This window comes from Perca fluviatilis, chromosome 18 (genome assembly GCF_010015445.1).
Source record: "Perca fluviatilis chromosome 18, GENO_Pfluv_1.0, whole genome shotgun sequence".
Taxonomy (NCBI): Eukaryota; Metazoa; Chordata; class Actinopteri; order Perciformes; family Percidae; genus Perca; species Perca fluviatilis.
In genome coordinates, this window is record NC_053129.1 from 3,595,857 (window position 1) to 3,611,039 (window position 15,183).

The following is a 15,183-nucleotide window of genomic DNA, read 5'->3' on the forward strand; positions in this document are numbered from 1 at the left end:
GATGATAATGACTCAGTGAAAGGTGTGAGAAAGTGAATTATTGAGCCGAAAAAGGCTATGATTGCCAATTAGCACCTGTCAACTGCCACCGCCGCCGTTATTTGTGGCAGGTAGCATTTGGTGGCGAGATTAACGTCACCTCTGGCTCAGCGCTCATCAGGTTTAGCAACACTCCTTACTCTTGCTCACCTCAGCTCTCGCACTGTCACTTTCAACTGATCCCTTTCAGAGCTCTTCCTCTGAACACATGATGAAAGTAACCCTCTGACGGATTAATGTCCCACACACACACACACACACACACACACACACGTGAACATACATGTTCTGCTGTGAAAACAGGGGCACATCCCCCATGTGCTGTGTAGTTGTGGCTCCTCGCTGGGGCCGGCGCGCATTAATAAAGTAGCACTTGTCAAACGACTTTGTCACTGCGCTCATTGAAAAAGAAGCCAGCGTCAGATTGTAGTCTTATATAAAATGAGCATCAGGGGCTTTTTGTCCTTCGAAACTCAAAGAAGGACTGTAGGGAACGGCTCCTGGATGCTCAGAGCAGCATCTTTTTCATTCACTCACTTCACACATGAATAATGCATACACTGCTGTGTGTTTCAGGTGTGAGATGGAGTGTGGAAAGTAACATCTCTTTAATGTGCCAGAGAGAGAGAGAGAGAGAGAGAGAGAGAGAGTTACTCCTGTGGAGGTTTTAACCAAGCTGTCCTCCCTTTGTCCATCCTCGTTCAATTTGAAAACATTTCAAATATTTAGCACTTTATCTAAATGGCAAAACACCATATAATGAATCCATTGGCTTTATTCTGTCATAATGGCCACATAAGGTGACTACATCATATTTAACAACACACTGCCAATACACTGTGTACACATGCAAAAATGTCAGTGTCAGAAAATAAATATATATATATTGGCCAGACTGATGCATTCACATGTAAGAAGCAGGTGAGCTCATTTAACTACTGTGTATTATTTTATGTCTAAATATTTTAGATCTAAAATCTGAATCTGTAAATGAACTAGTAATTACAATACGGCTGTGAAATAAATTTAGTGAAGTAGAAGTACACACTGGCATAAAATGGAAATACTCAAGTACAGGAGCAACAACAAATTGGCTTAGAAACACAAGTTACTTTGCTAATGGCTCTTTTTCTGACTATGTTCATCGATTTAAGGTGGAATTTTCCTTTAAATAGCTTTCTTCTGCCCTGTTCAGCAGGTAGTACATCTCTCTCTGTCTAGACAATTCACAGTTGCATCAAGGAGGAATGTCATTTCACTGATGTGGCCAGTCAAGTCTTTTAAGATCCCTGTCACCGTTTGCTTTACGGTCAGTGACTGAAGCATGCTGACGCATGTGTCTCAGCGCCGTCTTCTCTCTGATGATGGGGGAGGGCTGGCTCTGCTCAGAGTAGCAGCCTGGAGCTGTGGCTCGGGTCACGGACAGAAGTCCTTCAGCAGCTACTGAAGGCTGCCACCTATGTGTAAAAAAGGGCAAAAAGGCCTGGGCTGCCATGGGGGGAGAGAGGGGGAGGTTGGTGCAGCACCTCCCCCACCACCTTCATCACTCCTCTCTCATGGCCCCGCCGCCCCTGGAGTAGCCGGGGCTGGCGCTGCTGAGTGACATCATCTATATCTAATGTGATTGTGGGCTTGCAGAGAGGGAGCCAGTTTCATCAAGGGGCTTTGTTGGCCATCACATCATGGGAACAAAACAATCCTGCTTTATCTCAGCGATGCTGTCCTCCAGGCCCGCCAGCAGGAGGAAGGAACAGAAGAGCATGACGTCTCACAGACACACACACACACACACACACGCACACACACACACGCACACACACACACACACACACACGCACACACACACACACACAGTGTTTCTCTACATCATATTTATTGTGAATGTAAGAACAAAGGGGGATTCATAAGAATCAGTGTGCCACAAATAGGAGCCAGGGAGAGGACTTTTAAAGAGAGCCCTCCACTGGAGAGGAGCAGTCATCACTGTGACAGAGAGAGATGACCTGAGAGATGGAACTGTATGCAAAACTGTGACTCATCACTCACCGCCATGATCACAGCAGACTGCTGTCAGCTACTAATTAGCACAGACCGTTGCCTTTGTTCTCCTGAACAAGAAGCTGATGTTAAGAATCTGATGATCCTCACTACTGTTGTTTATTTAGTTATAGTTGCAGATGTAGTTGAGCTTATTACACCATATACACTGGCACGCATTCTCCATTCCCTTGAGTCTGGTCTCCTGGTCATTCACCTAGTAAACAAAAAAAAATCTGTTGGTTATAGAGCATTCTCCTACCGTGGCCCTCATCTGTGGACTGGCCTCCCACTACATGTTAAAGAAGCTCACTCAGAAAACCCACCTCTACTCGTTATACTACAGCCAATAGCAGGTTAAAAGGAGACTGAATGTGATTTAGAGCCTAATGTTAAATCAGAATTACAACACAGCTATCAATGTGCAGACTATTGAAGTGAACTTTTTTCACAGCATCCTTTCTGGGTCCTTCACAAACAAACCTTTTTCACTTCATCTCATGTTGCTGGTTTTGTATTGTTTGTTATTACTGCTTTAATGATGTTCAATAGTTGTGTTGCTGTCTGTTATTTCTGTGTTCCTTTGATTGTAAAGTGCACTGAGACCATATTAAATGGTAATTTTACACTTTAAATCAAATTTGATTGATTGATTGTTGTTGGGAACCTCACGCCGAGGCACCAAAATGTTGGGACCAGGCCTCGTGGTGCCACATTATGTTGGAACATCACACTTGATATACTAACTACTGTATGTTAGTCAAAGTATTTAAATGGATATCAAAAGTATACTATAATTAAACAATGTGATTAAAGTCACCTCTTGTAGTGGCACCACTTGATAACATCAAGATAGCCAATTAAGTGACTTAAGTCTCATAAAATATACTAAACTATCAATTTAGAGTTATGATTAATAATTAATAACTAACCAAATTTACCATATCAATAGCTAGCAGAAGTTAAAGGATTTTGGAGTTATTGTTGCAGGAGAGATTGGCAAGATTCACTTTTGTACAAAATGACATCGACAGCAGGTATATTCCTAAATGTTTTTTTTTCAAATGAATAATGCAGAAGTAAAACAGAATATCTAACTCACTAAAATATCTAAGCTAAAAGGAGCGAAAGGATGTGTGTGTGTGTGTGTGTGTGTGTGTGTGTGTGTGTGTGTGTGTGTGTGTGTGTGTGTGTGTGTGTGTGTGTGTGTGTGTGTGTGTGTGTGTGTGTGTGTGTGTGTCGAAGACAAAAACAAGATGGCGGAGCTATGAATGCATGGGAAGCTAAACATGTGGTTAAAACAAGATGGCTGCTTATCTTTTTTAAAAGCAACACTATGTAACTTTTCCCGCTTTGCTCCCCTTACAGGTTGTCTCATTGGAACTACAGCTGCAGCTAAAAGTTACATAGTGTTGCTTTAAGGCCACATGGGTTAGACAGAGTACATTTGGAGGGAAACTTGAGTCTTCTCACAGAATGCTCAATGTCTGAGTCAAATCAAAGGTTGTAAGGTAGGAGGTTGCTTACTATTAACTTGTGTATGTCTAGATGTTTAAAGTCAGTCTGTGTACGTTGAGGTGCCAGGTTAAGAAAGGAGGGGTTAGTTGCATGCAAGGCCTAAACTACCACCAACTGTGGCTATCAAACAACTTAGCTAACAAACATTACAACAATATAGGTCTGGATGGCATAAAATCAAATCAATACCATTGCATTAACAGAAGTAAAAGGTAAACAGTTAACAGCAGTTTAAGTTGCAAAAATGAACAAGTTAATATGTGGAGTTCCATGCATCCCAACAGCAGAAACCTAATCTATTGCAGTAATTCAATTAATCAGTGAATAATTCTGTTGCCCTCATCCAGTGTTGGAATATTCTGACTGGCTGGCATGATTCCAGACTGCCGTGGGGACAGTGGAGGGCTCCAGAATGTGGAGGATCATCAGGCCTACCATTTTTGATTTATTCTGGAAAAAGGAGAGGGCAGCACTGTGATTCAGCAGAGCGCTGGTTCACAGACCTCAAACCACCTCCTGTTTTTCAGTTCTTTCCTTAGTCATGAGCCAGGGAACACTGCAAATCTATCATCTTGAAAGAATATACACACAGACACACACACACACACATATCTGACCCCGGTTTTAAAAAGGAGAGTGTATCCACCTGCAGTGTCGCAAAAGATTTGCTGTGATTTACTTTAACAAGACTGAAAGTCTGAAGTGCTGCTTGTGGCCCCTAAAGGCTGCAGTGTTCTTTACACCACACACTCTGAACATGTTGGATGGAATACTGATGAGTTTGTTGTTAATGGTGACTTAAAAGTAGCCTTTGCAGCAAAAAAGTAGTTTGTCCTGATGGTGGTTAGGGGTGTAGGGGTTAGAGATCTTTGATGGCACTTCACAACGCTCCAAACGTTGGTTAGGCAGTTTGGAATCTGGAGCCAAAGCTATGACACTCAAGACTCCATGCATCATGTGGACCCCCATTCAGCCAGGAGGACCACCTAAACCACAAAGTGTCAGTGGAGGAGAGGGATGAGAGAAGCAGAATCCAGGAGACACTGGGATGTGTGAGACAAACCCAGCTGGGGTTATACATCCCAGCTGAGACGGTCTGAGTGAGGGCAGAGGGTCCAGGGATTAAAAGCCAGGGCAGAGATCCAAGACAGAGATGGGACAGACAGGTTAAAAGAGAGGCGGTTTAGGGTTAGAGTAGGTTATAAAATGATCCCTTGGACTTCATGCACTCTGCGATCTGACAGTTAGATTCTGACTGTCTCATTTGCAAAGGTGACAGTGGTGTTGTCACTCAAGAAAAAGTGACGGAGTGACCAAAATGGAGTTTCCTCAGCACCACCATCCACTGGGGACCATGGATTTTCTCAGAAAAGCCCATGGTAATCTAGTAAAAAGAATGTCGGCACTGGTGTCCCTTTCAAGTGCAAGGGACATATGTTTACATTAACCTGACCAGCTACCTCTTGCTGTGTGAGAATAATGACTGGACTCTCTTGGAAGCAATGGCTAAAGTAGGGGGACGTTGTTACAGCAGTCCAAAAATGGCTGAGTCGGAAAAGCGTCAGACTTTGACACAATTGACAACATTGGTAACAATGACCATGATCTTTCCCCAACCTGAACCCAGTAGTTCTAGCTACCTCCATAAAGCAGATATAAGCCATAGAGGTGGCAGGTCACAAGATACGTGTCTAGGTCATTTTGGAAGTTGTAGCCAAAAGACCTGTTCTGTTGTTTAGGTATGAGGACTTATAGATCTTCAGGCTCTGCTGCTTGTGAGGGAACTTAAAAGTCTGGCTGCTCAGAGATAGAGAAGGAGCTTGAGATAGGCCAGAGACAGGTCAATGTAATGCTCTTGTGGTGGTTTAGGAGGGTTGATGAGTGACATCCATCCACCTCCAGGGCTCGACCTGCACGGATAATCTGAGGGGGCCTCACACAGACTGGCCCCACACTGAGTGCCTGGCCAAGACACTGTCACAGAAATACAGCCAATTAGACAGATGGTGGGAGCAGAGCCTTGCCTTCCTTAAAGGTGGGGGGTTGGGTGGTGGATGATAAAGAGGAGGCGGTGGAGAGAGGAGTGATGCACTAATACCCAGCCCCCTTGGTCCAGCAGGGGGTCCCTCTTTCTCTGCCAACACAAGGACACATTGCATGTTGTAAGCTGACAGAGAAGATGCAGGATCTCTGTCTGAGTGTGAGAGGCTGGGTAGAAGAGCACCTTGAGCAGCCTGCCTGCCGGGTGATCCCCGTTGTGACCCTCTTTGTATTTAACCTCCAAACCCGCCACAGTTAAGCAGCTAACACCCCCCTAATGAAAGGAATACACAGACTTTCATCAGTCTGGGCTGAAAAACCTGCCATCTAATCAATGTTGGACAAAACAAATGGACACAGAGCTGAGAGTAGCCTGGCATGTGTAATGTGCTTGGACAAATTCAATGATTTGATATTTGTATTGTCAGAAACACACAGTGTGTGCAGCGGAGTAGAATGTCCTCCCAACTGTCTGGCCTGCACAGTAAACTGCACTGGGAGAGGATTAGGATGTACACCATCTGATTTAATCCTCTGTCAGGGGGACAGCTCAGCACCAGGATCGTCTGAGCTTCTGCTGTCACTGAGGAGGACACTTTGCTTGTGAAAATGTCTTCACTGTGATTAGTATCCTTTTCACTGTTAACACTGATTCAGATGTGCACCAAACCTTACCGTAACAAAGTTACTTGTTGCAGTAATGAAACTGTTGGCAACAACAAAAGCAGATATGTTCACTGTGATAATCTAGTTTGGAGTCTTTGACAGTTCATGTTTATACCAGACCGAAATGAGTGGAATGAATGGCTGCTTGAAGAATCAATCAAATAATCTTAGATACCATGGTATGTTTTGAAAATCATTGCAAAAATGTGATTTGTAATGATGTGAACGTGCAAAATCTCAGGTGTGATAAAAAAGACACTTTATTTACTTACAGTAGATTTCTAATGTGATGCAAGTAGCTTGTCACATCAGATTTATGCAGACTTGTACAGTATGTCATCAGTATAATATATGTAATGCAAGATAGGTTAGTAAGTGACTGGATGACTGCTCCAGCTGTCTTTATAAAAGACTTTCCTTTGGCCGAGAGCTTTTCTGTTCCGCAGCAGGCCTTTGTCCCTGCACATTTCCTGTCGTCTCCTCTAGCATAACATCTTAACCCACAATGGCGTCATGACAGTGTACAGTACCACGCCTGTTTCATTCCCATTAGTGCTGTGACTCAGGCTCCTTATTGTTTGTTCGTGAACACAGAGGTTAATGTCAGGCTACTCAGCAGATCTGATGTTAAAGCATCGGTTGCTCCCTCCAATGGAGATGGAGGCTTTTCTCTTTCAATCCATTGTCATGCCATGCCATGCCTCATTAGCATGCATGACATGCAGGAATTCACTGGAGAACATTTGTATAAATTAGCCCTCTCTTTTTGGATGCAAAAGGCCGACGTAAGGCAGGAGCACTGGGTGAGGAAAGAGGGAAATAGATTTAGGGAGGAGAGGGGAGTGCAGTGTAGTATTGCTCAGCCTGTTTATGAAAAGATTTTTGGCAGGCTTCCTAAAAATGTCATGCGAACTGTCTGGGTCTGTGATTGGCCATTGCCTATAATTTCCTGCCCTGAAATGGTATCGCCTGTCCACTCCAGCTGCAGAGCAGGGCTGTGTTAGCCTAAAAAGGCCCCAGTCAGGCACGTTGATACATTTGTCTCTTTGTCTTAACTCATATACTAAGTGCTGCTAACAGCTGAAATGCGTCAAACGTCATGGCAGTCAGCTTATGACCAGGAAACACATAGGGCTAGATTTATCAAGCCGTTTGCGCCTGTTTCCAGGCGCTAATTGGTCGCAAAGACGGACGTAACCGATGCGGGCTATTTACAAACAGGGCGCACTTGGGTAAAATGGCAGATTGTCTGCCACATGAGCGAGAAGAGACAAGTTGCGCTTTCAATATGCGTTTGTGGGAGGGTCGTGGGGAAAGTGGGAGTTCCACCCGAAAAGGTGGGAGGATAAGCGCAAGTGCCCCTAATTATATATTCCGTGGTATTACAAAGACTGTCAGTAAGAGCGCCTCTATTCTGCGGGGAAATTCTCCGCCTCTTTAAAGCAGGTCTAAACCAGCCGCAGTCGAGTTTCCTCGTAGACCTTTATGCCGCTGGTGAAATGGCAACAGTAATTTGAGCAAGACGAAGACATAGGCGAGGCTGAAAATATTTTTAACACAAGAATCACACTTTGTCAGTGAACACAACATCATTTAGCGTTACAGATCAAGCAGCCGTGCAATATTAGAGTTACTGGAAGAAATCAAAGATGAAACTGAATCTCCCACTCAGCGTTCACATCCCATTCCAGCATTTGTTAAACTCCTCGCTACATTACACATACTGGCATCAGGATCATTTCAAACAGTCCTAGCATCAGCAGTGGGAATATCGCAGTCTGCACTCAGCCATATCATAGCACCAGTACCGCTTTGCTACAGCGCAATCTACGGTCTAGTGGGCGGAGAAAGACGCTGATTGGCTGATGAGTGTCAGGGTTGATAAATACTACGCAAAATGTGGAAGCATAGCGTGCGCTATTACCGAACTCGCATAAACAGACGCAGCGCAAACTGCGCTAGTGTTAGTAAATCAGGCCCTCTGTGTATCTTCCCTATCTTCCTCTCCAGTTTCCTATGCACTGACTGTCTCCCTTCCTCTCTTATATTCCCCTGTCCTCCGTCTGTTCCCCCCCTCCATCCTGTGTCGCTCTCTTTACGCTTTCCTTCATCAGGCTGCTGTGCTGGTTGTAACAGTGGAGTAATCACATATGGTGCAGCGTGCACATAAAGATGCGCTCCCGCAGGCAGCAGCTGCTGATACTAGCTGAAAATAGATCCCTCGTACGCTCAGCACTTTTCCTCCAGCAGCTTTGCTGTTTATCAGCAGCCCTGGATGCAGCCGGCCAGCTTCATTTAAGCTACCACTGCCTCACCATTACAGTCGCCGTGGCCCCATCTACATCGACTCACTTAGTGTGCGTGCCTGTGTGCACGAGTGAAGAGAGGCCACTTGCAGTTATTTAAGTGTACTCTTACTCAGGCTGCTACAAGGTTAGAAGGCTGTTTTTAAATTTGTGTGTGTGTTGTTTTCACCTTGTGTTAGTTGTGCAAACTCACTACTGGACTGTGTGTGCCGTGTGTTTGTCGAGTGTGTCTAGGTTGGCGTGTGACAGCTCAGACTCTTACAGACCTCAAAACTCGCCAGGAGACTCCACTTCCTTTTGCTACTTTCCAGCAATCTCACACCTTTCAAAGAGGAATGCCCACAGTAAAGTAGATACAAAGTTATGGTGATGCACAGGCATTATTCGCTTCATATACTTACAGGGAAGGCCCTCTTAAAAGGGACACTACACCTTTTTTACACATGAAGATTAGTTTATTCATTATGAGGAGCACCACTCAGCAAGTGAAAACCGTTGGATAATGTCTTCTGTGGCTCTGAAGGAGCTTTGTCAATTCTAAGGAAATAACTCGCTTGGACAAACAAACTGGGGGCTAGGACTTTGAAAGACCGGGGCATTTACCAGGCAGACAGTCCTATGAAAAGATTGTATTGGTTGCTCTATATAAAAAAAAAAAAAAAGGATCTAGGGTTTTGGCAGATGTATCCATATAGTGACTAAAAGTGAGGATATCACTGTCTATCACTGCCCAAGTTTTACAGACGCGTAATAGTACATCTCTGTGGAAGCCCTTTAATGCAGAAATAAAAAATACAGTGAAAGAAAGAGTATGATTGATTGGGTTTATTATTTTAGCAAGTACAGGGGTGTGTGTGTGTGTGTGTGTGTGTGTGTGTGTGTGTGTGTGTGTGTGTGTGTGTGTGTGTGTGTGTGTGTGTGTGTGTGTGTGTGTGGAGGATGACCTGTTCTCATCAGTAGAGCTGATAGTCCACTCAAAGCTACCTTCCCCCTAATCCCTCACACTCAGACTCATACACTCGCACCCACCCACTTACCCGAGCACATACACACAACAGATCCACACACACCATCCCCCTCATAGATATGGAGTCAGCAGCTTCCTGATGTGCCTGGTGCCGTTGGACTGTCTGTTAAGCGTGATTTATACTATTTATACTATACTTAGCATGCTGCTTCAGAGCACATGCATGCTGGGAGGCTGCAGCCGGTGCATGCACTGGAGGTTTAACTGCCAGACCCAGCTAAAGATCACTCTGCAAATCCCAAAATACAGAGATATCTTATTTAATGTTTAGAGCAGTCCCATCACACATTAGACACTGTATGCAAACAGATGTGTATTTAGCATATCAAACATCTGTTTAGACTGGTGCTGGTTTGATGTTTCACATCCCAACCATTTGTCTGTAGTCACAGCAACAAAGAAATCCATGTGAAAAGATGTGAAAGATTTAAACCAAAACACATCTACTTATTCAAGTATAAATTTACATTTCTTTTTATAGCATGGTTGATTAAATGTGGTCACCGCTACATTGTAGATAAGGCCACATGTAATGGCTTATAAACCCATCTGGGAAAGATGTCAAGCTGTCACGGGCCAGTTGAAAGAAATATTGAAAGATTTGACAGCTGTCGCTATCAAGAAAAACTTCATTTCACAGTACTGCAATTGCAGTTTATTACAGTTTGAAATAGGAAACATTTATTTATGGCATTTATTTTAGAAGGACTCACAGACAGTAGTGGCTCCTCATAAGCAACAGTGGTTCATGTAAGAGAACAATGTGTAATGGAGGGACAACACAATAAATGAATGATGGAAGTTACACACAGAAGTTGCCATCATGCTCTGTGACATGAAAACAAGATGACATACATACATCGTGATATGATATATTTTAATCATATGCTCACAGTCACCAGATCGAACAGATAAACACCAATGGGAGATGTTGGAGCTATCCATCATCATCATACCACCAAATGAGAGAATATATTTTTAAAGAATGCTCTTCATCCCTCCAGTAGAGTTCCGGAGACTTGAACAAACTTTCTATATACATCACAATCAAACACTAAACAATCAAACTCAGTTAAAAGAGCTTTTAGATTACCCCAAAACTACATTTGTAACTCTGTGGACTCATGAGCTCAGTGTTTTTAAAATGCTGGCACTGACACTGCACAAGCTCAGACAACGTGTGTGCTGCTAAAGATCATTTTAAACAAGTGCATCATGAGCGCCGGCGTGTGCTGGATTCAGTCGTAGACAGTATCATCCCACCACAGATTTAGTTCAGTACAGTTGTTACCTTGCAGATCATTGAGTTTAGCTGAAAGTCATGTTGATTATTTTACAATTAAAAGCTCTAATTATTATATCTCTTCTATAATCACATAATCCCCGTCTGTATTTTGGGGTCATGTTCCATTCAAATTGGCGAGTTCTGAGCCTCTAGCATGTATTATCTCTAATTTCACACAATGTTTAGAAGTGAACATGAAAAAAGTCCCTCTACTAGTTTCAAACCTTTAAAAAAAGCAGCAAGACATTGCACATGTTTATTCATCTTCCTAAAGATCCACAAAGCCAGATGATTTAAAAAGGCCTTAGCCTCACTCCAATGACCTCAAGCTATTTCTTACTGACATATTTGTGTTTTCTCGTGCATACTGCTTAGTTGTTTTTCCAGGCGGAAAAATCCACAGAGCAAATATCTGTGGTTTTTGAAGCTTGATACTAAAGAGGGAAAATCCTGTTTTACTACTGGGGTGTCTGGCAGAGACCGCTGGAACACTGGAAGCTGCTGCAGTGCCCACACTGTGTATATACTGTTTCACCTAGGGTAATTCATATTCTTGTTTCCCCCAACAGAGGCAGCAAAACAATCAGTAAACAGTGGGCTCATTAAAACCACATTGTGCCGCTCCTCCCTTACATCTGTGAGCCTCTGTTAAGTCTTGTAAGAAAAACTGTACCTCACTCAGTCTCTGAAAAGGTGCTTTGTAGAGCAAACAATACGTCAAGCGCATTGCAATTGTGTTTGTGAGCGCACCTTTTCTCTGTGCGTTGTTCGATTGCATTCCCGAGCAACTAACAGTAATGTCAGAGAATGAACCAGGATAAAGCTGCAGGGATTGGTTGCTAGAGTCTGAGTAAAGTGATGAATGCAACCTAGTGTGAAACTCACGCTGATCTCCAAACAGCAGACAAGCCTCGTATTAAAGCCGGCTCCTCTGGCTCCTTTCTCTCGTCTGTGTGCTCTGTAACAACAACAGCAGAGGGCCGCCTGGACTTCTGCAGGCTAAGGGGTTTACCTAATTATCTGGTATTAAGTCTAAATGGAAGGCTTCCCTCTATCATCCCGCGCCACGTGGCCATAACAGGCATAAGCCATAGTCTTACAAACCATTAGGCTTTACAGGCACTTGACCTGAGGACACAGGGCACTGACACAGAAAGTGAGGCTGTGGGGCTGACAGGGCACTTAGGTTACAGTACACTGCTGGACACATCTAATCAGTGTTGTGAAAGTAAAACTCTTTTAACTGAAGGTCCCAGTTATAATAGGGGCAGGGTATCAAACCTAAATATTTAGTTCATTGCACTAGCAGTTTACTGTCAAGTGCAAAAGCTGGCATCAGTGTAATCTGATTCATAATCATGTTTACTTCTTTTTTGATAAAATAATTCCTGATTTAAATCCGCTTTGAAAAACTATATTTAACTCATAAGAACTTTGAATTCCTTTGTGAAATGAAATAGGTGTTCAGAAAAGTATGAGCTTGGTATCAGTTTGAAAGTTTTTGGAACTGATACCAAACCTCAGTACAGAGTACCTAGGTATAATTCACTGTCACAAAGATCTTTGCTGATTATTATTTAGCAGTTACCATCACCTGGCCCTCCTGCAATGCAGCATTTTGGACATACAGTGAAATCATGTCACTGAAGGAATATAAAGTAGCACTAGTGCTTACTGCTTAGGCATCTTACCTTAAGTAAGTAAGAGTTTTGCAAATGTAAAGCAGTGACATGAGTGGGTGTAGGCAAAACCAATGATCTGACCACAGGGCAGACAGTGGTCGAATGCTGGAATGTCCCACAGGTTGTTATTATGAACATGCGGCTGGACACACAACCTACTAACATCCCCAGAGCACCAGATCTTATTTACCACTGTGTACAATGTTCAGTGCTGAGTCTGACCTGATAAAAAGATTAACCGGTACTTTACAGTGTTTGTTTATGGTCGTTGGAGCTGTCGGGTTGTCTCACCACACTCCAAGTGCTCTGAACAATGGCTGTGCTGATGGTAATTCTGGCAATTTCCCTGTTTTTTGCAGGTCACTGCCAGGGGATTCGCTCCATTGTTGCAGTTTGCCTACACTGCTAAGCTGTTACTCAGCAGAGAAAACATCCAGGAGGTCATCCGCTGTGCCGAATTCCTGCGCATGCACAACCTCGAGGACTCATGCTTTCGCTTCCTGGAAGCTCAGCTGCGCAGCGAGGAGGATGGCTTGCTGCTCTGCCGCAAGGTGGCGGCGGAGGTGAACAACTCAGAGGATGAGAGCATGCAGTCAGAGGTGGAAAGGCCCACCTCCCCGAAGGCACGGCGGTGTGCTGACGCCCTCACCTCCTTTGGACACCCTGACGATGATCGGCTAGCAATAGCTATTCCCAGTAATTTCACAGATGGCCGGCTGGACTTTGATCGGCACGGAGCATCAGACCTGCCACGATGCCCCAAGTACAGGAAATACCAGTGGGCTTGCAACAAGCACAATGACATCTCCTCACACACCAGTACCTCAGGTTTTCCAAGCACATTAAAGCAGAACAGCGTTAGCGAGGCAGTGCCGGGTCAGGGCAGGCTGCCTTTGGCACAGATCAAAGTTGAACCACAGGCAGAGGAAGAGGCCATCTCATTGTGCCTGTCAGGGGATGAGCAGATCGTCAGGGATAAGGACAGTGTGACAGCCATGGAGATGGATAGCCCCATATCTGTGGAGAGAACCAAGAGAACCAAGTCCCCTTCCTGCCTCCGAGCCTTCTTCAAGAAAGGGGTTGACCTCCCCAGTCTGCCCAACACATCACAGCAGCTATTCACCAACAGACTTGTGTGCCCCCAGGACAAAGGCAACTCTCAGGGAGATCATAAAAATGACTTCTGGCCTTTAACTGGGGAGCTGGGTCTATCTGTTACATCCCCAAAGGAGGTGGACGGTTTCCCTGCAGGGTTGTCCCTCAAATCCGCTTCCTGCGATGGGGTCTGCAAACAGGAAGTTGAGCTAGATCGCCGTAGTGTCATATTTTCCTCAGGGGCCTGCAACCGTCTGGGAACTCCAGCACATTCCTACCCTGGTGGGAACTCTTTGGAGATGGAGCTCTCTGACCACATGCCAAAGGGCCTGTGGGCAGGAGCCAGCCAGTCCCTCCCCACCTCTCAGACCTATTCTCCCAGCACCACCTCCACTGAGCCCCCACTTCTGTGCCGCCCACGACCCAACACCAGCTGCCCAGTGCCAATCAAAGTGTGCCCACGCTCGCCGCCTTGTGAGACACGCACCAGGACTTCCAGCTCCTGCTCTTCGTACTCCTATGCGGAGGACGGCAGCGGAGGCTCCCCCTGCAGCCTGCCCCAGTTTGAGTTCTCTTCCTCTCCATGCTCCAATGTGGCGCGCTGCCTCAGTGTGGACCAGCAGGAGCAAAGTGTCGGTGGGGAGGCCCTTTTTAACCAGGTGCGGCCCAAGATCAAATGTGAGCAGTCCTATGTCACCAACTCCAGCGACGAGTCAGGCTCCTTCTCAGAGGGAGACAGTGAGTCCTGCCATGTGCAGGACAGAGGGCCAGAGGTGAGTGTAAAACATTGTCTTCCACATGTACCACAATGTAGCCATTACACTCAATTCCACCATGGCTAATTATATCGCAGTGCCCTGCTCTCCAGGTCTGCATTAGCAGTCATTAAATCATCATGTAATTGAAGCAGGAGTGTTCAGAACAAGATTTACAGCATCACCAAAGGGCACAGATGTGCTTTGATATTATTAATCTGCTTCATGCACTGCTGGAGATCTGTGTAATGAGTCTGAATATGTGAGCCCAAATGCACCACGACGATGCAGAAGGCTGTGGTGCTGTTTTTTACAACTATGATTGGTTCATCGTCTTAGCTGAGAGTAGCGTATATGTGTGAAAGGCACTGCAGGCGATTGAAGGCTCAGGATTCTCCCAGGGTAGGACTGGCCTCTGAAGTGATTCCCTCTGGCTCTGTCTGTCTTCCTGTCAGTGCCAGCTACCCTAACTAGCTCATTTTAGCCCGGCAGAAACACTGACATCTATAATCCACCCCTATAAATAAGCATAATGCTAATTCTCAGTGAAGCCTAGCCGACTTTTGACCTTCCTGAACTATCAATAATTAGCTGTGATACCCAGCCACAGTGAAGGTGTGCAGTGCGTCGCAAAAGGGATTACAACCAATACATTACAGCAGTGATGTTCTATGGCCATAAAGGTTTAATGGCCGGCGGTTGCTGTGAGTTTAACGTGTGTGGGCGAGAGGTT

General features: G+C 44.8%; 1 protein-coding gene across 3 annotated transcripts in view; it reads left to right on the forward strand.

Moving 5' to 3' along the window:
- Positions 1–15,183, forward strand: part of bach2b (BTB and CNC homology 1, basic leucine zipper transcription factor 2b) — a 102,110-nt gene that overhangs the window by 69,165 nt on the left and 17,762 nt on the right. For all 3 annotated transcript variants that reach the window (XM_039781809.1, XM_039781808.1, XM_039781810.1), the window contains exon 3: positions 12,960–14,468. In XM_039781809.1, the coding sequence (XP_039637743.1) occupies positions 12,960–14,468 (1,509 nt within the window). The remainder of the gene's footprint in view (positions 1–12,959; positions 14,469–15,183) is intronic.